A 27,846-nucleotide genomic window follows, 5' to 3' on the forward strand; every position below is an offset into this window, starting at 1 on the left:
CACTTCCAATATCAGCCAGGAAATACAGGCACAGATCTGCTCTGAGCAGGATTTGCATTAATAAGGAACGCAGGGAAAGAGCCCTGCCTCCAAAACACACCGCTGGGATGTTTTTCCTTGCTATTCTAAATTAAATCTGCGATGAAATAATTTCGTTTAAGATGCCTTTTATTGCGGCTTTGATGTGTAATTGGTTACTCCCTGTAACCGGGGATTGTTGGAGGCTCACAAGCAGAGCATTGAGAGGTTTCCTTTCCATGAATGAAGTTCTGTCCAGCCCGCGAACAGGGACGGCAGCTCAGGAAAATGCCCAGAAGTGAGGGGAAGGAAGATCGGGGGCTGCGAGTGCAAACGGAGCTTCAAACAGGACAGCTCTGTTTACTTGCCCAAAATAAGATCGCAGGGCTGGCTTTTAAATCCAAACTGGACGCAAACTCACTCGGAGGAGATAAAACGCTCAGAAAATCAGCTTCAGATCCGCGTAAAAGCCGGTTTTGTGGGAGCTTTTGGCGATTACCATTTCCACTCCCGAGCTTCTTTGGGACGATGTCACCAATAAATGAGCTCTGGAGCGCGGGAAGGCGGAGCCGGGGCTCGGCGCCGGGGCCATAAATAAGAGGGTCCCATGTCCAGGCGAGCGGAGCCAGAGAGCACCGGCAGCGCTCGCAGCATCCCCGGGCATCCCAGCGCAGCCGGGACACCGAGCAGAGCCTTCCCCCGAGCGGAGCATGAGGCGGGCGGGCAGCGGCAGCGCCGGGAGCCGAGGGGCAGCGCTGGTGCTGGCGCTGGCGCTGGCGGCGCTGCCCGCGGCCGTGTCCGGCTGCAGCTGCGCGCCCGCGCACCCGCAGCAGCTGCTGTGCGATGCTGCGCTCGGTGAGTCCGCGGCCCTTCCGCGGAGCCTCCCCGCGGCCCTTCTGCAGCCGGGGAGTGGGGAAAGGGCTGGTGGGAGCTGTGCTGCGCTGACCCTAACGCGGGGGGAGAGATGCCTGGGGGTGCTCTGCGTCCCGCGCGCTGCCAGAAGGGTTTGTGGTTATAAATTGCTGGGATCGCTGGGTTGGAGAGTGGCTTTTTAGTTATTTTTTTACGTGGTTTTATCTATTTTAATATCTATTTCAATATCTATTTCAATATCTATTTTTATATCTATTTTTATATCTATTATATCTATTTTATATCTATTACATCTATCTCTATATCTATTACATCTATCTCTATATCTGGGTGCTCTGCGTCCCGCGCGCTGCCAGAAGGGTTTGTGGTTATAAATTGCTGGGATCGCTGGGTTGGAGAGTGGCTTTTTAGTTATTTTTTTACGTGGTTTTATATATTCTATATCTATTTTAATATCTATTTTAATATCTATTTTAATATCTATTTTAATATCTATTTTTATATCTATTTTTATATCTATTATATCTATTTTATGTCTATTACATCTATCTCTATATCTATTACATCTATCTCTATATCTCTACATCTCTATACCTCTATCTCTACATCTATATATCTATATACACCACTTTTATATTATAAACACTATATATAACTATATTTTTATCTTTTATATGTATTATATATTATATATGAATGTCTTTTTATCCTTCGCGTATTTTATATAATTTATGTATTATCTTATGCTTTTTATGTTTTACATCTATTACATATAACAGATATTTCCATACTTTATATGTGTTATATATTTTATATATAACATCTATTTTATGTATTTGTATTTTAGGTCCTAACTTAGAAAATACCTGAGCTTTCAAATATCTACTGCTATATGTAGCAGTATCTGCTATATATAAAATATTCTATCTAAATAAGCTTGCCATGTGTAAACTACTCATATAGATATTTTTATAGCATTTCATGGAAAAAAAAAAAAAAACAAAAATAAAACACAAAAAACCCCAAAACACAAAAACTCAAAGGACCACAAAATATAAGTCCCCAGTGCTAACTTGCTGAAACTTTTGACCTTTGCTCTGCTATTCTATACTTTCTTTAGTTTATTCTTGGGGTTTTCTATCATTTTCTGGAGCAGGAAGCTGATGGGCCCTTTATTTTCTGCACATAAACTGGCCACAGCAGCTCTGTGTGACCACAGCTCTGCAGCTTTGGGACAATTGTGCCTCATGACAGCCAGGCAGGACCACAGTTGTCAAACAACTCATAGAAAGAGCCTAAAGTACCCAAAATTAGGCTGCAGGGGGATGAGAAAATGTGACATTTTGAGAAAATGTGACATTTTGCAGCCTTTTGATTTCATTAGCTCAGGCTGAGGCTGGTTAGCTTCCATGGGGTGTGAACAGTAAATGTAGAACATGAGTTTCCAAAGTGCCACAGAATTAGCATCTCTATGGGGCAGGCAATACCTTCTGCATACTGATTCATTGCTTTTATGCCCTGACAGAAAATCTTTGTGGCCATGACAAACTCTGAGCTCTGTTTGTGGCCATCAGTTAAATTGGTTTTTAATCTGCCCGTGTTCAGCAATCCCTTTCGTGGAGGTACCTCCACCAGGCATCACAGGCTTGGGGGTGTTTAAGGAATGGAAGGAAATAAAAGTTGTGCTACAACTAAATATGTTGTGCATTTAACTGTGCACGAGAAAGTGACAGCTTTTCAACAGACTTCATGTAAAAATTTTCCAAAATTAACAATTTTACAGTGCAGAGGAAACTAAAAATATTCATTATGGGCCACCTCAATGAATATTTTCATTCATAGGGAAGCCGTTCTGATGATACAGATTAGTATTTACTAATTTCTTAGATGTATTTTACAAATAGGAACTATATCATGCTACTTTTATCTTTTCTACTATATCATGCTACTTTTTATTTAAATACTTATAATAGTTTTATGCTACATTGTTTGGACTTGATGCTTAAGCTCTCACTCCTATAAATATTCCTAAGTAAACTTCCTCTTTTGGCTGAGGAATGTTTATGTGAAGGATCCCTTTGTTCACTATTTATACTTTTAAAATACCATTTCTGTATGTCACAAAACGGGAGATGAAGGGAATTCTTCACCCCAATAAGTGCACACATATTTTTGTGTATACATTTGCATGTACACACACACACAAAACCTGCTCTGAGCGTTCATGGCTGAACCACTGGATAATCTTTGGCCACACAAATAGAGTGAATCCCCTCGGAAGGAGCAGGAGTGGAGCTGCCTGTCCTGTGTGGGAGGAAGCTCCAGGGAGCAGCTTGGCAGAGCAGCTCCCCCAGGCTGTGCCAGCAGCCTTTGTGCCCAGGAGAGGAGCTGTGCCCGGCAGGAAGGGGCACCCCGGGCTGCAGCCCTGGCCAGGCACTGCTCATCCCCTGGGAACTGGGGCTGTGCCTCCACAGCTGCCTGGGACACACCTGTGGCCTCGGGGACACACCTGTGGCCTCAGAGACCTCAGGGCCACCTGGCTCCCAGCTGTGTGCTGACTGTTCCAGTTCTTCAGGTATTAAATTCATTAATTCATTAAGTTCATCCTATCTAGCCACAAACACAGCCAGGACTCCCTAGCAGGATTTCCCAGCAGATCTTATTAAAATAAAGATGCCCTGACCCAAGACTCCGCAGTAAAACCAGAGATAAAGTCTCAAAAGTGCTTGTGGAGCTACCAACCACCACATGCCATTCAGCCACTGTGTAAAGGCAATATTTTTAATTTCCTCCAGCATGACTATGGTGGAGGTGAAGGGATTGAACTGACATTCCCTGAACCACCAATTGAATGTGTGAAGCCACTCAGCAGCAGCATTTTTGAGACATTCAAGGAAAAACAAGAACAGAAATTAATTAAATCTGGACAAGCTCTTTTGCTTTGCCTTTTGTTAAGATGATTGGTGCTGTGGCACTTTGTCCTTCACTGCCAGGAAGGTTTTGTGGCTCTAGGTCCCCACAGGCAGTGCAGAACCTGAGAGAGATCAGGGGATGTCTGACAGAGCTGGAGTCAGGGAGAGCTCCTGGTCCTGCCCAAAACCAGGGATGGGTGGAGAGGCCTGCAGGGCTGAGGTTGGGAAGGACTGTGGCATTTGCCAGAGTACATCAGAAGTGCTGTGCCAGTCCTGCCATCTGCCTGACCTTGTGTTTGTTCACCTTCCCCCAGACCCTTCAGAAGATGTGATTTTGTACAGTGTCGTTATCACTGCTAATAACAAAGGGGGGGACTGTTTTCAACCCAGGAACGATTTATAGCTCAGACAAACATCAGTCTCAGGGGCTCAGGGTGAGATTTTAGAGGAGCAAGCATTCAGCCCTAGCTCAGGAGCAGTCACAAGTTCTTTGTTACAAGGCAATACAGAATTTCTAACCCAATGGACAGCTGGCACAGGGTTTATTTTGCTTTTCTAACCCATCACCTTTACTCACTTCTGCTGCACTGCAGACACTTTTGTCCAATGGCTTCTGTGTCACTTGCACACAAATGCTTCTGTTATAACTCCTGAACTCTCAGCTCACTCCACACAACCCCACCCCTACACTACAAACCCTTCACCATCTTACCAGTGCAGTTTCTCACTTATTTAAAGCATATTCTTACAACTGCAGAAACATAACTTTATGGTTTTTCTGCCTGATTTCTGTATATTGTATTTTTACATCAAGCCAAGCTTCTTCCAAGGCTGCAGATCAAACCCTTCAGTGTCTGTGGAAGTTTCTGTTTTTCTGATTTCCACAGTACAGATTGGAGAAATTGTCATGAGCTTCTCAGTGATTTTAAATTTCCCTCCAGAGTGAGGGAACTCCTCATTTGTAGGAAGTGCCTGGCACCAGGAGCTCCACTCCTTTGATACAAAACCAGAGATACATCCCTCTTGTGCTCTTCTAAATGTGCTGAGTTCCTTCAGCCCTAGCAAACACCTCTGCTTTCCCAGAGGACTTGCCCTGGGAATGGACGGGTTTAATTAACCAGATGTCCATGTTAATTATCAGTGCTGACCACAATGCCCAGGTTTTCTCCTCATAAAAATGTGGGAGGAGGTGCTGGATAACAAATTCAGTAGTGAGGCCCTGGAGTGCCCAGCCAGCACATGAAAACTCTTTGGATAATTACCTTTTTTTGGAGAGAAACACAGATGCAATTGAGTTTACCAGATAGTGCCAAGGTAACAGATTTCCCTTTTGCCACTGAATTTGTCATCCTGGCCCCAATGCTGGACAAATGCGAGCTTCAAATCAGGCAATCTGGAGGCAAAAATGGGCTATGGGCAGCACTGTTTCCTTCCTGAAGTCTGGCACTTTACATTCATGCTGGTTTTTCCCCCCCGGGCTACTTTTTGGACAGTAGGAGAAATATGTAAATACTTCACATTTCTTAGCTGTGTAACACTAGTTCCCTTCAAAGTTGGTTGTATTCTTTCTGATTTCAACTCTTATTGTTTTTTCATAAAAATATATTGAAAATTATATTTTTACTGAACAGCAATGACTAACAGGTCTTGAATACATATGTATATATAATATAGCTTTAGAAGATATTTCTGCAGCTTTGGAGAAGAGTGGCACATTTCAAAATAGGATGGAAACTTTACAGCTGGAGCTTGGCAGCATTTTCAGCCCATTAAAATCTCCCAAGATCACAGAGATCAAGCACTGTAAAGATGTGCCAGATGATATATTAAATTTTAATCACATTTAAACATAACAGTACAAATTTTCTTTAAATACGCCAGAATTAAGTTTTCAGAGTCAGCTCTTCTGGGAGATAATCACAATACGCTATTTCTTCATTACTGAGTTTCAAATGAAAACCTTCATGGCTCAGTGTCCCACAATTTTGCCTCTCTGCCATGTAATATCCAGTTTTGTGCTGGAATGGATTAATTTGAACGTTATTAGGTGGGAAGTAATTTTTGCCTGGTGGGAAAAAATCAGCTTTGGGGAATGCACTGGAAAGGGGGATGGTGCTTGCTCCAAGTGAGGAGAGGAAAGGTGAGCAGTGAAATTCAAGGTTTTATTGTTATTTTATTGTGTGATACCCGCTGGCAGTGCACTGGGCAGGTGTGGTCCCTGCCTGCCCAGCCTGCTGAGCCCTTCAGGGGAGTCTGACACCAAATTCAGCAGTGGTGCCACTGCCCCTTGTGTCTTTGGGGAAACAGTGTCCATCCAAGCAGTGGATCTCATAAACCTCAGGAACTGGTGACAAATTTAATTATACAAAGGACAGTGGTGTGCCAAACCTTGGCTTTCTGTGGAGTTTTTTGTGAATCCTATGAAAAATCTGGGTTCTTGATGCTGTTGGCTTGGGCAGGACAACTCCTGGCAGGATCCTGGGTCATGGGCACCCAGACACCCCAACCTGGGCTCAGGGAACCCTGCAATTCCTACAGCTTTTGGGCCTTCTCCAGAGCAGGGAAAACTCATTTCTCTTCCTGCCCTGTTGAGCAGAGGCAGATCCCAGTGCTTTGCACCACCTCCTTCCCCTGAGTGCAAACCAGTGCCAAAAATGCACATTTCCAGTGCCAAAAATGCACATTTCCAGTGCCAATAATGCACATTTCCACTGACAATAATGCACATTTCCATTGACAATAATGCACATTTCCAGAGCCACACTTCCAGCAGGACGGAATGTGCAGCTGCCATTCCTCAGGGCTCACACTCAGAAGTGGGAGCTGAAGTTCTGCTCCTAGAATTGGGAACTGGGTGGCAGAAATGCTGTACTGGGCTCATGCTGTTCCAGTTCCCTACCAAAGAACAGACAAAAAACCATCTGACTGTGGTTCTTGCAAGGATTATAGTGGGGAGGCAGCATTGGGAGCACTGGAGGAGGGTGCTGCCAGTTTCTTCTCCAGAACCAATTAATCTTCTTAAAAGAAGCTAAAATTATATTAATTTCAAAACTGATGTTGGTAGGTTTATGCAATGGGGCTGAAAATGAGGCAAATCTCAGCCTTTTCCTCAGCAAGGGGTGGAGGAAAAAAAGAATTCCAGTCCTGTGTGTCCCCCCAGTGCTCAGGAAATCAGTGTGGGCAGGTAGGAATCATTCACAATCATTCTTATGTCCACATTTTATATATTCCTATATCCAGATTTTGTTATATGACAAACGTTTGGTTCATCAACAACAATTATTGAGAAATTAACCTCTCTTTCATCAAGTTTGGCTGCACAGTGCCCTGTCAAATGCAGAGAAAAGAAGACCAGGTTTCTTTACTTCTCTAAGTACAAAAGAAATTAAAATTAATTTTTCTTACTTTTATGCATACTTTTGTACATATTCGTAGCACTTTCAAAAAAATTTGTAAAACACTGGACAGCATGAATTCTGAGAGGTTGTTTAGTTTAAAAGAGCTGCTGATGCATTTAAAGAGAAGAAAAAAATACCTGGCCCCTGCAAAGGCCCATCCTGGTAAAAATTCCCATGAATGGCAATTCAGGAATAATTGCAGTACACATAAATTGCTTGGTGTCACAGCCTGAAACTTCTGAATGCTTTAAAAAAATGCAAAAATCCTACAAAACCTCTGGCTGCAGGAATGCTGTGGTGTCAATCCCAGTTACAGTTCTGTGTAATGTACCTGAATACCCAGTGAAAAACCTCAATATTCCCATTCAATGAATTCCTGGAATGCTGCTGTGGGAATGGCACTGAGTCCTTCCTTTTGCAGCTAAATAGTGAAAATAAATGTCACTAAAATATTATTGTAACAGCTTCCTAGGATGGAGCCTGCATTTGCTGTTTGGGAACAGGAAGGGTAAGACCTGAATAAGACCTACAAATAACCCTACATCTACTTGGGGGTTTAGGATAGGAGCAAATGCTTTGAGAGCTTGAAAAATCCATGGAAATTCAGTTTCCTAACTCACATTTCAGTGCCGAATTCAAGGCTTGAATCACACTGCCAATGCCGTGCAACTCTGGGAAATGATTCCCAATATTCTGTGGATGAGTGCCCTTCAGAGCTCTGCCACTCCAGCCTGAAAATGGGGCTGGGGCTGGGAAAAGCCAGGCTGAGCTCTCCTTCCCCTGCTCGCTGCATTTTCATGGCACTGTTCCCAATCCTTCAAAGCTGTGGCTGTAAAAGGAGGTGGCATCACAAAACTGAACAACAGGATGGGATTTTAAGGAGCCAAACCCACTGAGCACAACATTCCTGTCAATTAGGACATAGCTGAAAAATGTAACTTAATTTAGCTTTAGTGAAAAAAAAAATACCCCAGAGCTGGATATTGGGTAGTAAAATGAAATTTCAGAAGAATTTTGCTGCTTGCCTGACTTAGAAGTAACTCAGTCACACCAGCTTGTTGCTGAGTGTGCTCTAAATTCAGGAGAAGAAAACGAAAAAAACTGAGTTATTTTATTTAAAATCATTTGTTGTAACTCTGGGAAACTGAACCCCATCATTTCAAAAACAACATTCTACACACACTGAGTGCAGAAACAAAACTCAACTTAGAAACAAAGATTAAGTAATATAAAACAGAGACCATGAAAGGCTGCCAAACTCTTAATCCTATTAATGTGCCAACTTCAATCCAAAACTTTCTCATTAAAAGTGATTTCAGCAATGTAGGGTTCTGTCCACCCCGAGGAAGGGCCGTGTCCCCATGAATGGAAATCCACAATAACATCATGTATGCTGTCCTACAGGCTTGGAGCATAAAGGGAGTGTTATTCTCCAGCTGAAATTAGGCAGATGTTGATTACCAGTCAAATGATGTGGTATCTGAGGCTTGTGAAGCAGAGAGAAATGTTCCTGGTAACACGAGGAGCAGCTGTGAAAATAAAGCTGACCTTGAACAACATTTGGTAATCAGTTTGGGTAGTTTTTAGGTGATATTTAAGTTAAAAGAATCCCACACTTCTGTTAAAAATACACTAGTCTCTTCTATTTGAAAGTTTATAAAAATGAGATTCTAAACCTCACTCTCATAAATTGAACGTATTATTCTAATTAAAAAAAAAATAAATAAAACCAATAATCTTCTGGTTTAACACGGAAGCAAACTCAATCAACTCCTGCCTTCAGCATGAGGAATTTGTGCATCCTGAGCCAAAAACACAGAGATACACAAAATCCTGACCTACCTGAGAGTCCTAATGAGCTTAAATATTGGCCTTCCACAACCCAAAAGCCTGAACTGGAAATGCAGTTTGGATGCAGACTAGAACAGGTCTGTTTATAAATTCTGTAGGGTTAATAAAATAACCCCATTGGATTTATTATTAACCCTAATAGGGTTAATAAAACACTACAGAGTAATCACATTCTGCAAAGCATTTACCCTGAGAAACAATGCAGTGCAAATGAATATCCTTATCACAAGGTCATTAAAAAAACATCCTTGGTATCTGTTTTATCAACTTGGAGAGTATTTATGGGGTTTTCAGTCTTCAAAAGTTCTTCACAAGTGAAGTTTAGTCCAAGTCACAAACTTCCCTGTTTGATTTCTCAGTTACAGATTGGATTATCTCAGCACCCTTATCTTCTCATGCAACTGGAAACATCACCCAGACTAAGAAATGCTCTTCCATACATTGCTTCTCACAGAATAAAGGGAAAATCCTGCTATAGTTACAGTTATATTCTTCAACAAGCTCTGTGCTTACAGATCCAAAACACCTTTGTTCAAATAGTCCAGAAAGCTCCACAATTTTTCCTTCTCATGATTATAGAAACTGTGCTTCAGTTGATTACTGTGTAATGATTTAGTTATTTTACAGCTGGCTATAAGCATTTATTGATGGAATGTTAGGAAACAAAAATACAAAGCAGGAAAAGTAAAACTGCCTTTATATCCCAGCTAGCAGAAACATATTCTGAACTAAAGATTCCTCAAATTTGGGTCTGGGAGCTGTGGAGCAAGAGTGACAATGTAGACATACAAAGTTTTGGGGCAGCTTTGCTGCTGCTCATTCTTTTTGCATCTAGAACTGAACTCATCCCACAGCCCCAAATATCTGAGTTAGTTTGGAAATGAAGCTACTGTTTGATGCTCTGTCCTGGTGAAAGATTAATTGATTAGCCATTTTCTAAAAGCATTTGTTCTTTTCCAGCTGTTCAAAGATCATTCAAAGAGCATTCAACACTGACTTGTTCTCAAAAGAGAAATAAAAATGTAGGTTTTCCACTCCTGAAAGAATCAGGATGAAGCAGGACCTCAGCAGCCCCTGAAGCAAACATCTTTCTCTCTCCTGCAGTCTGAAACAATTCCAAGCTGTGCAATAATTCTGAAATCAGCACTGCAAAAGAAGGGCTGCAGTCCTCTGGGTGTGGAAGGCATCAAAGGCTGTGTGGGACACCTGCACTCCAAGGCTGTCACAGGAGTCAGTGGAAAAATTTCCCAGATTTTTTCTCCTGGCAGTGTGTTGTATCCATCTCACCCCCAACCTGGCAGCACCATCAGTAATTTGGCAGCCCTCCTGTGGGAGTTTAGGAGTCATTTTTGACCCCCACAAACACTGCCTGAGCCATTCTGACACACATCAGCCATCACTCAGTGCCCAGACCCCACTTCCAGCCTGCCCCAACACTGGGAATCTTCTGCACAAGAACTTAAAAAATGGATATTTAAACTATTTCCAGAGGTGGTGAAGGTGGCCAGCAAGTTTTGCTTACAAAACCTCCAACAAAGCCACCTGGAGGTGAAACACTTGGACACCCGTGGCAGAGGTGGTCTGGACTGACTGGGAGTGTCCCAGCAAACTCATAACAACCAGATTCTGAAAGATCCAATTAAATAGGAATTGATTGCAAAAGTGAGAGTTGCCTGAGTTCAGCTCAGGGTACTTTATGTAAATAAAGAGAAGGATTCATGCTCCCAAGTTGCAAAACAAATTCCTGAAGCAGTAAGAAGCAGGAGAGCTTTTGCAAACACAGAGTACAAACCTCTTCCATGCAACACAAACCACCTCAAAATATGTGAGAATGAGTTACAGCACCAGCAGATCCTCCTTTTTTGGGCTCAGAGTAGAGAAAATTGCCACCAGGCAATTTTAAGTGGAAAAAGAACAAAAATATTGGCATTTCCATGAGAGTGTAGTTGGCCGATCCCTCAGCACGAGCAGATAAACCCAGAATATTTGCTGTTCAGGGACTTGCTGTGGAAAGGTCTTACATAGTTATTGACTGATTCACATAAAATAACGTGTTCAGATTAAAGGCAATTTATTGAGCCATAAAATCACCCTGCTGGCTCTGGCAGGGGTGGCTGCTCATGGCAGAAATGGTCCCTGCTCCCAGGGATGTATGGAATACATTCCCAGAGATTTCAAATGACTGACATGGCCTCTGCCTCTCCTGCTGGAAGGCAACTTGTGCAAATCAAATCCTGAAACACTAAGAGAACAAAACCTTCATTCTCCCCAGAATTATCTCTAAAATAATCTAAAAATATCTGTTAAAAATATGTGTGTACACACTGATAAAAATATCAGTGTGTATGTAAAGGTACACATTGGGTATTAAATTAATTCTTTTCAAACATTATTTTATGTCAATCAGTCAATAACTTTTGCCTCTTTTTGGCAGCATTAGTGATACCTGTGAGCTTCAATCAGAGTTACAATTTGTGTTACCAGAGCTTCTTTCTTCCTCTCATATGCATTCTGAGAAATTACAATGTTTTCTGTATACATGAATATTTAATCTAGTTATTTTGCTCTCTTCATTGGCGAGAATCAAAGCTTCACCATAAGCAAATATGGCAAGTAAAGCTGTGAGACCACTGAACAATCCAGCATGTTTAGTTAGAAGAAGGCAGGGAAAGGGAGAGTGGCAGTGCTGGACAGATGGGACTGTTGCTCTAAATTACGGAGGAAGATTTTACACCCTCTTGTACATTTTAGAGGTTTTGTGAGCAATATAAATCAGCAGCCAACAGACCGTGTTTAATTTAGAATTCTATCCAAGGTATCTATTCTATCCTGTGCAGTGCTGCTTTTAGGGAGGTTCATTCATCTTGGTCTCTTGTGACAAATTCTGTGCAGATTCCCCTTCTTTTTGGAGGTTGATTATTCCTTCTCTTTGCCTGCTGACTTTGTTCCCTCTCTGCAAGAAAAGTGAAGTGTCTCAGATGTCTAGTTCCCTATCTAAAGATTATTTTTGTCATATCTGTGTGCTCCTGAAACCAAAGTGTTCCACCCTGTTCTTGGGCTCTTGGCAGCTCTGATGGAATTTCTTGCCATTATTCTCCTCCAAGATACCACAATGTATTGGGTTCAGCTTCTGTGCCCTCCAGACACAAAGGCCAATGAAATTCTGTGGTCACACCCTCTCTCCAGAGATTTTCTTGGACTCTTTGCATTATTTTACCATAGCTTGACTTCAGGTGACTGCAGTAGGTGAGTTCTGCTCACAAACTTGAAGTTATTTTGCTTTCTGGTTGCTCACATTTAAATTCTTGGCCATTTCCAGATGCCTGACTTCAAGTGGAGGCAAATCTGAGCTGCAGTGGTGTTTGCTGGCCAGGCTGCACACAGAAGCAGCTCCCCCCATGAATTCCAGTCCCCCTCTGGGATTCCCAGCTTCAGTCTGCTCTCACACTGAGCCCTCTGAACTCATTCCCCTCCCAAACTGAAGATGGGCACTGCTGAACATCTCATTATCACATTTCCCAGCCTTCTCTTACAGAATACAAATTTTAGCACTCGTGGTGACAGGGTGTTAATAAAAACCCTTCTTTCTTAATCCCACAGCAACCCCCTGAAGGAAATCACCAGTCCTCTGGTTGAGAAATTTGCTGATGAAAAATTCCTGGCTAAGCTTTGTTCTGACTGTGGCACCACCAACACTGCACTTGTGGATGGATGTGCATCATTTTGAAGGCCCTCATATCCAAATTAATTTCTCTCTGTAAAAATCTGTCCTTTCACCAAAATGAGAGCACTTTCATGAACAATATTCAGCTGTTTCTGCTCTAAGTGGTTCATTTCTAAGTGGTTTATTTCTAGGTGGTTTATTTCTAAGTGGTTTATCCCAATGTTCAAATGAAAATAAACACTGTTACAGCATTGATTAGTTAATGCAGCAGTTCTGGAAGCTTCTGTTACGTGACTGCAAAATAAATTAGGATCTATAAAATAGGAAACATTACATATCATAATATCATATGCTATTATCATAATGTCATATAATATCATATACATATCATGTATATCATAGGATGTACAAAATAGGAAGCATAAAAAGTGATACAGTTACTTAAATGAGGAGCTCTTAAAAACAGACAAGCACATCTTTGTCAGGCGGTGTAAAATTGTGAGAATTGTCCCAGGGGAACTGAGAATGGATTTCTGTTTTGCTGCAGCCAGCTAAGAAAGCAGAATAAAGGAAAAACATCACACCTGGAAGTAACCCCAGCCTGTCACCCCAGGGACAGGGACAGCCAGTGCCACCCAGCCTGCAGAGGCCAGAGCCAGTTCGGCTCCCTTCTGCTTTATTATTCTACTATTATTATTATTATCTAATATTTGAAATTATATTCTATTATTCTAAATTTTATTTTCTTATTCTAAATCACTGGACCTGAAAACTTGACCTTTACAGCTCCAAACCCCTCATGTGGATTCTTCTGCATGTTCTTCAGACAAATCCTTTCAGTGTATAAACCCAAGACACCACAATGTCATGTTCCAGCCAGGTTTGAGTAGCCTGGGATCAGAACTGCTGCAAAAAAATGGAACAGAATTATTTGGATTCCTTTGGATATATAAAACGGTGTTGGATCTCACAGAATTGTTGCAATGAGGCAAAATCCTTTTTCAATAAATTCTTTTGAGAAAAAAAATAAGATCTACATATACACTTTTGAGGAAATAAAAGCCCCCTTGTCCCCCACCCTCCAAAAACCATCCCTTATGGACAAGAAGAGTTTTTGAACTGAGTTTGCAGTTGTCACTGTGGGATTTTCCTTCTACCAAAATTCTGGGTGGGATCTTCTAGGAATTTGAGACATTCATGGAGCAAGTTTTAAGCTCTTGCACCCGAAAGAGTGAAAAAGTTCTGAAAGATAGAAAAATAGATAGAGAGATAGAGAGGTAGATAGCTAGCTAGCTAGCTAGCTAGCTAGATAGATAGATAATAGATAGATAATAGACAGATGATAGATACATGATAGAAGTTTGAGTTAATCTTCCAGCAGAAGCGTAAGGAGAAATAGCTGCATATTGTGTATGAAAGTGCTTTCATTTTGGTGAAAGGACAGATTTTTTCTGGAGAGAAGTTAGTTTGAGTTTAAGGGCCTTCAAAATGATGCACATCCACATTCTGTGTACATAGTTCTGCTACATTTCATACTGCAAACTCTGACTATTTCAGAAAAACACTTTTTGGATGCTTTTCATCTATATTTAGGATGCCATCCTCATTCCAACCATGTAACAACCACTCATTCTCATTTCGGTTCCTCTCCTTGTGCCTTTTATTCCTTGTCCCTCCAAGAACATCTAAGAGCAGCTTGACTGAAGTGTCAGACACTAAAGAGACAGGTGGAAAGAAGTGCCCAAAAATCCTCTTTGTATTTTAGGTAATTAAATGAAGGGACTAAATTGAGCCTTTAAAATACAAGAGGAAAAAAAAGAGCTTCATGAGCCTTGATGATAATTTTTAAGTAGCTTGCATCTTTTTCTATGAACATAGTTTTTGAAGTGTCACTTCAAGGTTTTTGTAGCAAAGCTGATTGTGATTATAAACTTGTGAGATAGGAATGAAACTTTCCTGATTTCTGCAGAGGAAGGCTGCTTAGAAAAGGTGGAGATCACACTTCTATTCACAGAGCTCTGGTGCAGCCTGTCAAAAACCTGAAGTGAACTTCAGAGGCACAGAAACCCAGATTCTTCCTCAATATGCCTATAAATATTTACCTATTTATCTATTTATATATTTAAAACAAGAATGCACACAAGGATTTCTATACAACATATTTTCTTGTTATATGTCCAGCAGTATCCAAAATTTCTTAATTTATTCTTAATTATCTTCATTTATTGAATTTCTACTTCTTATGCCCAGCAGTATCTTAAATATCTTCCTAAATAATTATTTTTTACCATGCTGTTTCTGGTACTTAACAGATAGTGGAGGAAAAGACCTCATTTTTTTGTCTTTTTTTTACCTTCTCCTTTAGCTCTTGCTTCTTAGGATTATAAAGTTTATTTGGGGACTAAACTCCAACTTGCTTTCCCTTTTGAAGGAGCAGTAAAATTGGTTATTTTAGCTCAGCAGAGTTGCCTGTCTTCTAACACTTGGACTGTGAAAAGTAGCTTGAGGATAATCTCAGTACACTTCAGTACAGTAATATAATATAAAATATTAAATACTGCAATACAAAATGTCTTATTTAATAATACCTACTTGTAACAATGAGAGTAATTCTTCACTCAACAGTTTTCCCTCAGTTATTGCCTTAGAAATAACTCAGGGTCTAAAAAGGAAACTACTTTTAGGGAATATATTAATTCCAGTATATCAATATATTAATTATATAATAATATATTTTAATATGAATATATTTATATATTACTATAAACCATTATTCTATTATATTCCAATCTAATATTTTAATATGAATATATTTTATATTCATATATTATTTTTCATTAATTTCAAGGATTTGGTTTATCCAGATTCCATCCATATCTGTGCCTTGGAATGGGCCCTGCAGTGACTGCTCAGTTCTTTGTGTTTTCTGTCCCTTCAGATTTCATTGGTTTTGTCACTGTGGTGCAGTAAAACCAATCTCATGGCAGGGAATTTCCTCAGAGCAAGGAGATGTGCCTGTAATAAAAGTAGTTCCTCATGATCACAAAAACCTCTAACACACAAGATGATGTTTATTTAATTAGTATTAATTAGTGTAGCTAATTCCAGAAGGAAATCAGCCAGGTTTGGGAAAGATGATGTTAATTCCTGTCTTTCTACCCTTACTGCATATAAACACTTCTGTATTGTACAAACCTTGGCACTTTTCTCCTGACTGTAAAACCACAAATACATCAAATGATAAGCTAAATATGTGCTGTGTTTTACCCAGTTAAAATTATCTCCTACTGATTTACAAATGGTTGGGAGAGGATCATTATTATTCAGGAAAGCAGGAGTGAATGTGTTCTGAACACATTTCAGGAGAGTGCCCAAGGGCTGAGCATTGTCCTCCTGTACCTCAAATTCATTTCCTTCCAGCTCAGTCGCCTGAGAAAACCTCCAGCTGCAAAGTGAGGATACCAAATGACATTTTATCGAAGTTGAGTCCACAGAAGAGCTCCATGCTCCTACTGAAATGTTGAAGTCTGTATTTTTAGTGCAGAACGAATCCGAGAGATTCGGAATTGCTGGCACCGAAACGTGAAATCCGTGCCTATGTATTCCATAGATGCAAATTCCTCATAAGGAAGCAATAACAGCTAAAATGACATTATTCCTGAACAACCAGAGGCTGTTCTCACTCACACAGAGAGGCCAAGCCAGCCCTGGAATGCTCAAAACCATGTCCTGAAAGAAGTGCAGAGTCGGAGGAATCCTGAGCCCCCCGAGCCACCAGAGAGGAGAGGGAGATGCCCAGGAATGCTCCAGCAGGAAGTGCTTGTGGTTAAAAACAGGAGCAACCACATGAATCAGAGGTTTGAGGAGACAGCCAGACGACACTGATGGCAAAAAAATATTAATGCACAGAAAATAAAAATAAAAAGGAACCCGAGAAGAATTAAAAGGCACCAAAAGATCCCTGTGTGTTTGGTTTCAGGAGAATAGAAGGGTAAAACCCAAATGGCTCAAAGTTTAGACAATTAAACTTTCTTACTGTTAACAAAATAAATCTCAATTTGTCCTCCTTTGCCATCTGGAAGTTTTCTCTTAAAGAAATGAAGGAAACACATACAACACGAAAATGCTTCTCATTTTCATCTGCACACCCACTAAAAGATCTCTGCATGACAAAGCCCAGGACGTTGCACTTTCAGCCTTGCACAGCTCTGTGGAGACCCCTGGAGCTATCAGGGATTATCCATAACCTTCCTCTCATGTGCTAACAAGTAGAATTTCATAAAAATATGGAAATGCACCATGTTCAACATTGGACACATGGGGAAAGCAATTTCAATTATCCCACACCGAGTAGGCAGGAAAAGATTTCCTGCACGTAAACCATGTTATGGTACTGAGAAAATAATGTCGTTTTCTCAGCCCTTTCTTTCAGAATTGAACAGGTTCTTTAATGCTTTAAATCCTTTTTCATTTTTAGGGAGCAATGATGCAAAGGAGAGCATCTCAAAACAAAGCACCACCATCCTAATTTGTCCCTGGCAGCAGGGCAGAGCTCGCCCAACCCACAGCACTTTTCCCCTGGAAGGAGATCAGAGCACTGCAGACACTCAGCTAATTTGTGGGGTTGCTCACATCTGCAGATGATTAAAGAGATGCTGCCACTTTCCACGTGAAATGAGGAATATAAAAGCATGAATTAATGCTTGTACTGAAAAGAACTCTTCCCTCTCAACAAGCCCAAAATGCTCCTCAAGAAGGGTTTAATGGAGGGAGCATCCTGCTGGAGCCTGGAAGCTGCAGGCATCTGCAGCTTTAATAATAATTAACATGTTGATTTTAACAATAATTGAAGACTTTGATTATTCCATCCAGTTTGTTCAGCTCATTAGTGAGGAAATGGGAATTGTCCAGGGTTAGGTGGGACTTACCTCCACCTGGCTGTGTTTCAGCCTGAGTTTCCTATTCCTTTTCTTTAGCTATATGATGTTAAATATGATAAAAATGAGGCCAACCTAGTGAAAAAATGGGGTTTATTTGTGGGGGGAACATGTGATTTGGATGTCACAAGACTTTGCTCTGCTCTGGCTTTGTCAGTGTCTCTCCACAAGCGCAGGCTGCTCTAACCCAGGAGCTGCAGCAGTGGCCATCCAGGACAGAGCAAAAATGGGGCTCTCACTAATTTTGAGGAATAATTTTATTCCCAGAGGAATTTTGGCCCCATATTCTTAGAACCACTATAGAACCACAATAAAACAATGAATATTACTATGTCTCTGCTTTATTACTGTCTTTAGTTTTGCCTGTAAAGGGAAACATATGCAATTTTTAGGTGGTTTTAATTATTATTATTATACATCTAATCCAGAAGATAAGAAATTGAATAGAAAATAAATTGCTTTTGCTCTTCTGATGGTGCTTCCTGATCAAATAACTAAACTGAAAAGCAAAGAGGAAATGGGTATGTTCTGTTAGCTGTGCCAAACAAAATTCTGTTCAGCTGAAATCCAAGCTGTGTTCTGATACATTTATCTTGGTGGCACCAAGCAACTCAATCTAATTTTAATTTTTTCAAAGAGTTCTGGTGTATTTTAAACAGCACACACATGAGAGATGCCTCAAACAAGGAGAGGGGGAAAGAATTCATTTCTTCTTTCATAAAATCTCCTACTCTCCTTGATTAAAGAACAGGAAATAAATTCAGTACCTCTAAACAGGGAGTAATTGATTTCTACAGGTTAACACAACTAATGGTGTGCTCTGTTAAGCCTCAGAAAAGTGAATATAAGATTATTCTTCTCATTTCATGCATGAAATCAATGCTTTCATCTTGCCTGACACAGGCTTTCAGGGGCTTACTTCAAGTCTATTTATTTGATCAACAATTCTGTGATCAACAGAGGTGCCCCTTTCCTCTGCTCACTGATTGTAATGATGGGTGTTTTGTCAAATTTTATGGGATTCAAGTCTTCCAGAGATTTTGATGGACATTTTTTGTCAAAACTGAGTGGTAACATCAATCAGGTTTCCACATTCTTGGGAATTCAGATTTCCATCACAGACAGCCCACTTACTTTTGTTTTCAGGAGCTCAGCTGGCGTTCTTATGGTAAAATCTTTCAAACCTGCTTGTACCTGAAGTGTCAAAACAATGCCAAAATCTATCAATATAATTTTCATTTTTGCGTGTAAAATTGGGCATCTGCTCATGTGCATTTAAATCTCTCTCTCTCTCTCTCTCTTCCAGTGATCAGAGCAAAAATATCCAGTGAAAAGGTGGTTCCTGCCAGCGATGATCCCCTTGATACCCACAAAATGATCCGGTATGAAATCAAACAAATAAAGGTACATGGAATCACTCAGCTTTTTTGAAGTTCAATGCTGATAACCTCTGCATCTTTCAGCCCAAAATAATTTACCCCAAAATGCTGGGAAAGCTGCTCCAGCTGCCCCCACAGTTAGACCCAGATGAAGAAATCACAGGAGGGATTAAAAAAAGGGAAAGAAAAACAAAGAAAAGGAAAATTTTAATGAATCTTTGCATTTTAAGGATATAGTCAAATGTCTGCTTAAGAAATAAATACATCAATGCCAGAGGATTCCCTTTCCTCCCACTGGCACTTTAATGTTCTGCTGCTACTCTGCAGCAGAGGAACTTGAGAGATATTCAGGAGGTTTTTGCTAAAAAGTTATATTTGCTAAAAAATTATATTTTGATGAAGAATTTTGCTAAATAATGATATTCAGGAGGTGGGGTTTTTTGATATTCAGGAGGTTTTGCTAAATAATGATATTTTGATGAAGAATTTCACTAAATAATGATATTCAGGATGGTTTTTTTGATATTCAGGTTTTTGCTAGATAATGGTATTCAGGAGGTGGGGTTTTTTATATGCAGGAGGTTTTTGCTAAATAATTATATTCAGGAGGTTTTTTTTTTTTTTATATTCAGGAGTTCAGCAAATATTTTTCTGATATTCAGGATATTCAGCAAAAATTCATTATTTGCTAAATAATGATATTTTGATGAAGAATTTTGCTGAATCATGATTTTGAAGGCACCAAAATATTCAGGAGTTCAGCAAATATTTTTCTGATATTCAGGATATTCAGCAAAAATTCATTATTTGCTAAATAATGATATTTTGATGAAGAATTTTGCTGAATCATGATTTTGAAGGCACCAAAAATGTGCTTCATTCTGTGAGTGCTGTCAGCCCATCTGGGTTTGGAGGATTCCTGGTCACCTGTGCTCTGAGCGTGGCAGCTCTGCATGACCCAAACTTTGCAAGGAGAGGGGAGCATTTCAGCTGAGGGAGCAAACCCCCTGTTCATTGTGAGCAGGGATATTTGCAGGGCCAGGAGTCCTTCCCTCACACTCACACAAACAAAAATCCATTTGTATGAAAGTTGCCGGGGAAGCAAACACCCAAAGACACAGATTCAGAATCTCGCAGGGTTTCCCCACCCTTTGTTCAGCTCCAATAAGGAGATATATTCATCAATGCAATTTGAGAAGACATGTCTTGAGCCCATGGAAGTCACCATCAAACTCTCACTGGTGCTAAAATGATCGTGATGATGATCATTAAAATGATAATTTACCTTTTTTCTGGAACATATAAGAAGTAGGTAATCTCTCTAAATTAAAATGTGAGAGTGAGGTGGATTGGCACATTAAAATGTGCACAGGTGAGGTGGATTGGTGGGTTGGGTTTTAAGGTAGCTTCATTTTTCACTGAATATTATTTTGTAATTGTTACACTTTTCCATTTACTGGGAATGCTTAAGAAGGTCGTTATGCATGGCTACATGCTTTCAAAAATAAAATAAATTCAATCAGTCAAGTTGTATCCACTGATAGAATCCCCTCACAGGAGCTTGAGTAGGAAGAATCTCTGGTAAACAAGAATATCTCAAAGTATTCACAGGGGTGGTTGTCACATGTGACTCCTGGTAAGGTTGTACAGCAATTTCAACAAGTCAGTCTCTACCTTGCTAAAACAAACCCCAAAGCTGTCCCCATCAGGCACTTCCCATCTTCTTAAATGTTAAGGATTTATTCAAATGTTTCTTTACAGAAATAAATACATCAATGCCAGAGAATTCCCTTTCCTCCCATTGGCACTTCAGTGTTCTGCTGCTACTCTGCAGCACTTCAGGAGCTTGAGAGAAATGCAAATCATCCTCTACCTCTGCACAAACAAGAAGAATGAGAAATCTAATCTGAGTGATTATTTTCAGCCTATAATCCCACTCTTTAGCACACTGAACCTCTGAAATATATTTATGTGTTGAAGCTGCTTTGGAGTTTCTCCCTAATTTTCACCAGTGGAGGCTGTTCAAAACTCAGGCAGCAGAAAGAGGTGTTTATTTAATTCCAAGTCAGCCAGGCCTGGACAAAGCAGAGATGTGTTTTTTAATAATGATGCTCTACATCATCACACAAAATACTCTTTTCCTGACCCAGAAATGGGCCAACTGAGAGTGTTTTAAAAACTTTTATTTAATTTAGACTAAGAACAGAGGGGTTGTGATAACCCCTACCCCTCAAATCCTTCCTCCTGACCAGAGAGAGCTCAGGAAACCTTCCCCTGCCCCAGGAGCCAGCTCCTTGCTCCAGGCAGGGAGGGATTTTGGGAAGGGAAGGATTTTTGGGGGAAAACAGGAGCTCTGTGACCTGCCCACCCTCTGTGCACACAGTGTGACACCAAAATAAACCCAGCAAGGCAACTGTGCCTGATAAACCCCACAGGAGTGACAGGGAGGGGTAACCTCTGACATCCAAGGAATGTAACTGAGGTGAAAATTAAACATGCTGAACAATTAGTCAGCTGAGCTCAGAGCAAGAGCTTGAGCACACCATGTCTCACCTCGGATGGCAGCATTTTGAAGAATTGAACTCCACAGTGTGTGTGGAAGGTCAGGATATTCCACCATTCCAGTCTCCTCCCAAGTGCTGCTGCTTTCTCCCGAAGCCCTGCAGTCCCACAAGCTGCAGGGTCCTTTGGGTGTCCAGTGGCTCTGACACAGGGCTCTGGGTAATCCAGAATTCACAGAATCCCAGAATCACTGGGTTGGAAGAGACCTTCAAGATCGAGTCCAGCCCAGCCCCAACACCTCAACTAAACCCTGGCACCCAGTGCCACATCCAGGCTTTGTTAAACACACCCAGGGATGGTGACTGCACCACCTCCCCGGGCAGCCATTCCAGAACTTTATCATTCTTTCTGTAAAAAACTTTTCCTAATATCCAACCTGCATTTCCCTTGGCACAGCTTCAGACTCTGTCCTCTGGTTCTGTCAGTGCTGGAATAAGAGCCCAACCCCAGCTGAGCACAGGCACCTTTCAGGAGCTATGGAGTGATAAGGTCACCCCTGAGTCTCCTTTTCTCCAGGCTGAGCACCCCCAGCTCCCTCAGTCGTTCCTCACAGGGCTTGTGCTCCCAGCCCCTCTCCATCCTCGCTGCCCCCTCTGGACATGCTCGAGTGTCCCAATGTCCTTCCCAAACTGATGGCCCAGAACTGGACACAGCAGTCGAGGTGCTCTGCAAGCCCAGGGTGGGGGAAGAGAATTTGCTTTATGTAACACAGCAGGGAAGAACAGGACCCCCCCAGTCATCTCTTTTGGGCTGTAAAATGTATCAAAAATTAGCACCAAAAATTCACAAAAATTATCACCTCAGTGTGGGTTTTGGCGAGGGCTTTTAGACCACTCAGATGTTCACACTTTCCTCATCAATTGTCCCCTCTTGGAAAGGGAACACAGAGCCCTTGGAGGTTTTATTTGACTGCAACGTTCAGCACAATGCTGCTTTTTCTCTGCTCCATTGCTCTCAGGGTTGTTGGGCTGTTCCATTAATGGGATGGCTTACATTCTGTTTCTCTCATTTTAAATCCAGTGCATTAGGCTTAGCATTAAAACTTTGCTATTCTAGATGGAAATATTAGATGTAATTTGGATATTTATTTTGAGAAAAAAATAACAATGAGGCTATTCATTTTATAGCAATGGGTCAGCATGTCAAGAAGCCATAAATGTTTTCTATTACTGTTCTTTTCTTGCAATATTTACAGCATTATATTAAAGAGAGAAGATAATATTTGATTTCATGCAATTCATCATATTTTTGTAACTGACTTGATCATCTCACTCATTCTAAAATCTTCAAGCAAAGCCATGTGCTGGTGCTGGTTCCACCCCTCAGGAGGACAGGGATGGTGTCCATACAGACTTTAGGAGCAGGGTCACATTTCTCTATCCCCCAGATCCTCACCCTATTTTCCTATTCCAATAAAGTCCCACCAGGAGCTCAGATGAGCATGGATCAGCACCCAGCATCAAAGCAGAACCAAACCCAACCACCTTATCCCTCTGCAGAGAAATAGCCATGCTTTTAGAGAAGGGAGAATATGACTGAGAAGATTAAATATGATTTACTGAGTTAAACACAAGATTATAATCTTTAGAAATGCTGTAACAATTATATAGGTCAAAACCAGAGATAAATCAGACAGTAATTAAAAAAAACCCAAAATACAAAGCCACCAAAAAATCCTGCAACAAAACACTAAACTCATTTAAATATTAACTAAATCTCCATTATCTATTGCTGTGGATATTTAGGGTTTTTATAGCTAAATCAAGGTGTGCTGTCTGCACAAAGCCTCCAAAGCTGAGACCAAAGCTGAGATATCCATGGAAAATCTGTTCCCTACAAGGCCCTGAAGGTTTCTGAAGATGGGGAAAGCTTGAGTCAAAGTTCACCTGCACAACTCCCATGGTGGCACAGACAAATTTCCCTCTTCTTTTTGCAAATTTTCTGTGATTCCCACTGCTGCTTTGGACAGGGTGCCAGTTTGGTTTGTGTTTTGGTCTGGCTGGTCCCGTTTGTTTTATTCTCCAAAGCATTTCAAATCCCAGCTAATATTTTTGGATCAGCCGCGCAGTGACAGCAACGTTGGCTTCTTTCCCCCCTCCATAAATAAAGCTTCAGAAAAACCAACATATTACAGAGTATTTTCTAGTGGCCCGTGCTATTTAAATCCCCTGGGAGGGCTTGAGGAACACAAACACATTTTCCAGGGACACCAGCTGCAACTGGGAGAGCTGTGAGCCGCTGCCATTGTCCCCAGCTGTCAACACGTGGCATGATGTCACCGGGCTGGTGGTGGCACACGAGGTGACGACAGGCGCTCAGCAGCACCTTCTGCTCCCTCCCCGCTGGCCTTGGGCGCAGCTCTGCTTGTTTGCATCTTTTAATGCCTCGTTTCTGATTTCTTTTTGGGGTTGAAATTGCTGGTTAAGGGGCAGCCAGCCCGAAAAGGCCTTTGATCCCAAATCTCTCCATTTTGGCACTTGCAGGGTGGAAATCCTACGGGCTGGGTGATGTTTTCCAGCAGTTATTTGAGAAGGTCCCATGCAGCTGCATTTCTCTTCACAGAGAAAAGCAAGGCACGACTTCCCAAAGATATTTCTGGGAATCACAGCTTTGAACCTCAGAGAAAAAAAACCCAATTCTTATCTCATTTACTACTCCTGTGTTTTAAACCAAGTAGAATGCATTGTGGAAGATAGTATACCTGAAAAGAATTAGTGATTAGGTTCTGGTGTGAGTGTTTTGATTCACTGCCCAATTGAATCCAAGTGTGTGTGTTGGGACTGTCGGTTGACAGTCACAATACAAAAACAAAATCCAAATTCTAAACAATTGAGTCAAGTTGAGTGCTTGTTTAGATTCAGCATAATATAGTGTAATATAAAATAATGTAGTATAATAAAGTAATTAATTAACCTTCTAATAGGATAGAGCCCTCCTTGTCTTTCTTGCCTTGTCGGGGTTGCCCTGCATTTCCGATAGTCCCACTGGTGAGAATTTGGGATGTGGAGAACCACTCTGCTTTGGTGACCAAATATGAAAATAATGCTCTGGAAATGCTCAGTTCCTCAGCATGTTTGGTGTCCCAGGAGACCCCAACAACTCCAGAGACCAAGAGAAAATTCCCCACAGGAATAGACTGAGAAATATTTGCACTTTGGTCAGGGTGAATGCTGTCTCTGCATTGCTCCTTGAATGGAATATGCCACTAGAATATAAACTGAAGAGAAAGTTTTAACAATCCATGAAATACGCTGAAAAAGCACATTTTAAATGCTATAATTTAAAAAATCAAGACCTACTTAATTCTCTCCTAAAACTCTCGGATGAATTTCATTAAGTGTAGAGAAAAAGTCCAGTTCTTGGTGTTTTCTCACATTAATTCAGACTTTGGATCCTTCTTTAAAGAGACTCACCCTGTACTTCTTCCAGCTCTTTTTTGCAACTGTTTTTTCATGCTTGTTTTCCACTACTGACTCTGTTTCTGATCATTTTCAGATGTTTAAAGGATTTGAAAAGCTCAAGGATGTCCAGTATGTCTACACTCCTTTTGATTCATCACTCTGTGGAGTGAAACTAGAAGCCAACAACAAAAAACAGTACCTTCTAACAGGTAAAATGAGCGAAGTCAATGCTCCTGGAGATTCAGAAGTGCTGCTTGGAGTGAATTTGCTAAAATACGTAAAAGAATGCATTTGTGTACTAAATACAAACACAGCAGGATGTAAAAATTGTGTTCAGCTGTAGTTTTGGTGTGACCTTACACGTTTTCCACCCTTCCTGCAGCACTCTTAGAGCAGTTCCAGAGGAAGAGAAGGTCACTGATGATATAATCAGTAAAGAGAAGGAATTTTGATTCAATATTTGCCATTATTATTTGATTAAACAAACAGTACTGATTTTCCCAAGAATGCAAAAGTGCATAATGAGAAAACACCTGCCTGTGTGTCTGCAGGCCTGGGGTTCCAAGTAACTACAGATTTTTCCAGACATCCTAAAATCCAGTTTAACTGCATTTGCATCCACCCCTTGCTGGCAGACTATCAACATCATTAGAAAAATATCCTTCTTCAATCTTTTACTTCCATCCAGCATGAAATTAGGAGAACATTCTCTCTGTTATAATTAAATTAATTTAAAAATTTTTAGAGTATGACTAATTTGATGCAATTAGTTGAAAGCTCAAGGTATTCTTACACTTGTAATATTTAGAAAGCACTTTTATTGCTTTGATTTCTTGCGTTTTCCATGCTGCAGGACAAATTTTAAGTGATGGCAAAGTTCTGATCCACTTGTGCAACTACATTGAGCCGTGGGATGATTTATCCTTGTCTCAGAAAAAGAGCCTGAACCAGAGGTACCAGATGGGCTGTGGCTGCAAGGTGAGTGCAGAACAGATAAATTTAAATAAATCACATTTATTCACATTTTTGAGAATCAACCTTGGTTCAAAGGAAGCTGTAATGTGAGTGCAGAGCAGATAAATGGAAATAAATGCCGTTTGTTCCCATTTTTGGTAATAAACCCCTGTTCAGAGGAAGCTGCAAGTCAGACAGTAATTTCAGAGCAGATAAATGCAAATTAATAATATCTAATAATATTTTGGAGAATAAACCTCCGTTCAGAGGAAGCTGCCAGGTGAGCACAGAGCAGAAAAATGTAAATAAACACCATTTTTCTGTATTTCTTGAGAATAAACCCCAGTCAAAAGAAAGCTGCAATGTGAGTGCAGAGCAGATAACTGCAAATAAGCACTGTTAATTCACATTTTTGAGAATAACCCCATTTCAGAGGAAGCTTCAAGGTGATGATGCAGAGCAGATAGATGTAAATAACCGTTAATTCCCATTTTTGAGAATAAACCCAATCCAAGGCGGCTGCAAGGTAAGTGCAGAGCAGATAGATGTAAATAAACACCGTTTATTCCCATTTTTGAAAATAAACCCCAGTTCAGAGGAAGCTGCAAGATGAGTGCAGAGCAGATAGATGTAAATAAACACCGTTTATTCCCATTTCTGAGAATAAACTTCGGTTCAAAGGAAGCTGCAAGGTGAGTGCAAAGCAGATAAATGTAAATAACACCATTAAGTCCCATTTTTGAGAATAAACCCCAGTTCAGAGGAAGCTGCAATGTGAGCACAGAGCAGACAGATGTAAATAACCATTAATTCCCATTTTTGAGAATAAACTCCAGTTCAGAGGAAGCTGCAATGTGAGCGCAGGGCAGACAGATGCAAATAAACACTGGTAATTCCCATTTTTGAGGCTAAACCCCAGTTCAGAGGAAGCTGCAATGTGAGCGCAGGGCAGACAGACGCAAATAAACGCCATTAATTCCCATTTTCGAGCGTGCCCGCAGCCCGAGGCGGCTGCAGGATGCTGAAGGCCTCTCTCCCCAGATCACCACGTGCTACACGGTGCCCTGCTCCATCACGGCGCCCAACGAGTGCCTGTGGACGGACTGGCTGCTGGAGCGGCGGCTCTACGGGCACCAGGCCCGCCACTACGCCTGCATCAAGCGCAGCGACGGCACCTGCAGCTGGTACCGGGGCGGGCCGCCCCCCGAGAAGGACTTCATCGACATCAGCGAACCCTGAGCGCTCCCCGTGCCCAAAATCTGCCCCTGGGAGGCTCCTTCCGTGCCACCCACAGCCCCGGCTCCGCGCTGCCCGCGTGCCTGGCCTAGAAACGAGCGCCAGTTGTCCCCAAAGGGCCTGTGGGGCTGGCACTGGTGCAGGATGAGGGACAAACCTCCTGGAGGCACCTGCTCTGCTCTGTTATGCTTTGCACAGAGGGCTGGCAACGTCCTCCAAGGCACAACAAATCCCCTTTTTTTGCCAATATGAATGTACAAGAACAAATTTTGCCAGAATTTTGCCCCCTGTTTTGATCGCCTGCAGATTAAGAGCTCCCTGTGTTCTATTCCAAATCTTTCCGATGAACTACGGAATGTTTTATAGAACTATTTTTTTTTTTTCTGTATGAAAGTCTTGGATATGAAAGAATTATTGTACAGTGTATATGTAAAGTATTATAACAATGTGCTATTAAAAAAAATCACAAATATTTCCTTATCTGTTGAAACAAGTTGAACACTTCTGTGATTAAAACAATCTGTGCTCCACATTTTGTACTTTCCTTATGTCACAGCTTCCTTTATCCACAGAGTTGTAGCTTCCATTGATAACTAAATCAAGAAACAGCCTTGATAATCAAAACCCCCTTTCCAAGTCAGCATTCCTATGGACTAACAAT

At 41.1% G+C, this 27,846-nt stretch overlaps 2 protein-coding genes across 2 annotated transcripts in view; one reads left to right on the top strand and one right to left on the bottom strand.

The window, feature by feature from the left end:
• The window catches only part of SYN2 (synapsin II), a 163,335-nt gene that overhangs the window by 48,099 nt on the left and 87,390 nt on the right, over window positions 1–27,846 (bottom strand). The window lies entirely within an intron of this gene.
• TIMP4 (TIMP metallopeptidase inhibitor 4) lies at window positions 609–27,658 on the top strand. Its single transcript, XM_041427546.1, has 5 exons — window positions 609–873; window positions 18,960–19,057; window positions 25,090–25,204; window positions 25,849–25,973; window positions 26,991–27,658. Exons 1-5 carry the CDS (start codon window positions 729–731, stop codon window positions 27,186–27,188), a joined length of 681 nt encoding a protein of 226 aa, XP_041283480.1. The 5' UTR covers window positions 609–728; the 3' UTR covers window positions 27,189–27,658.

Source organism: Onychostruthus taczanowskii, unplaced genomic scaffold (assembly GCF_017590055.1).
Source record: "Onychostruthus taczanowskii isolate IOZ18803 unplaced genomic scaffold, ASM1759005v1 scaffold116, whole genome shotgun sequence".
Lineage (NCBI taxonomy): Eukaryota > Metazoa > Chordata > Aves > Passeriformes > Passeridae > Onychostruthus > Onychostruthus taczanowskii.

Bases quoted from the DNA above. Each gene is read 5' to 3' on its own strand.
- TIMP4 (XM_041427546.1), top strand. From the start codon at position 729: ATGAGGCGGGCGGGCAGCGGCAGCGCCGGGAGCCGAGGGGCAGCGCTG. The intron at 19,058-25,089 runs GTACATGGAATC...GATCATTTTCAG, and splicing joins ATGAAATCAAACAAATAAAG to ATGTTTAAAGGATTTGAAAA. The intron at 25,205-25,848 runs GTAAAATGAGCG...TCCATGCTGCAG, and splicing joins AAAACAGTACCTTCTAACAG to GACAAATTTTAAGTGATGGC.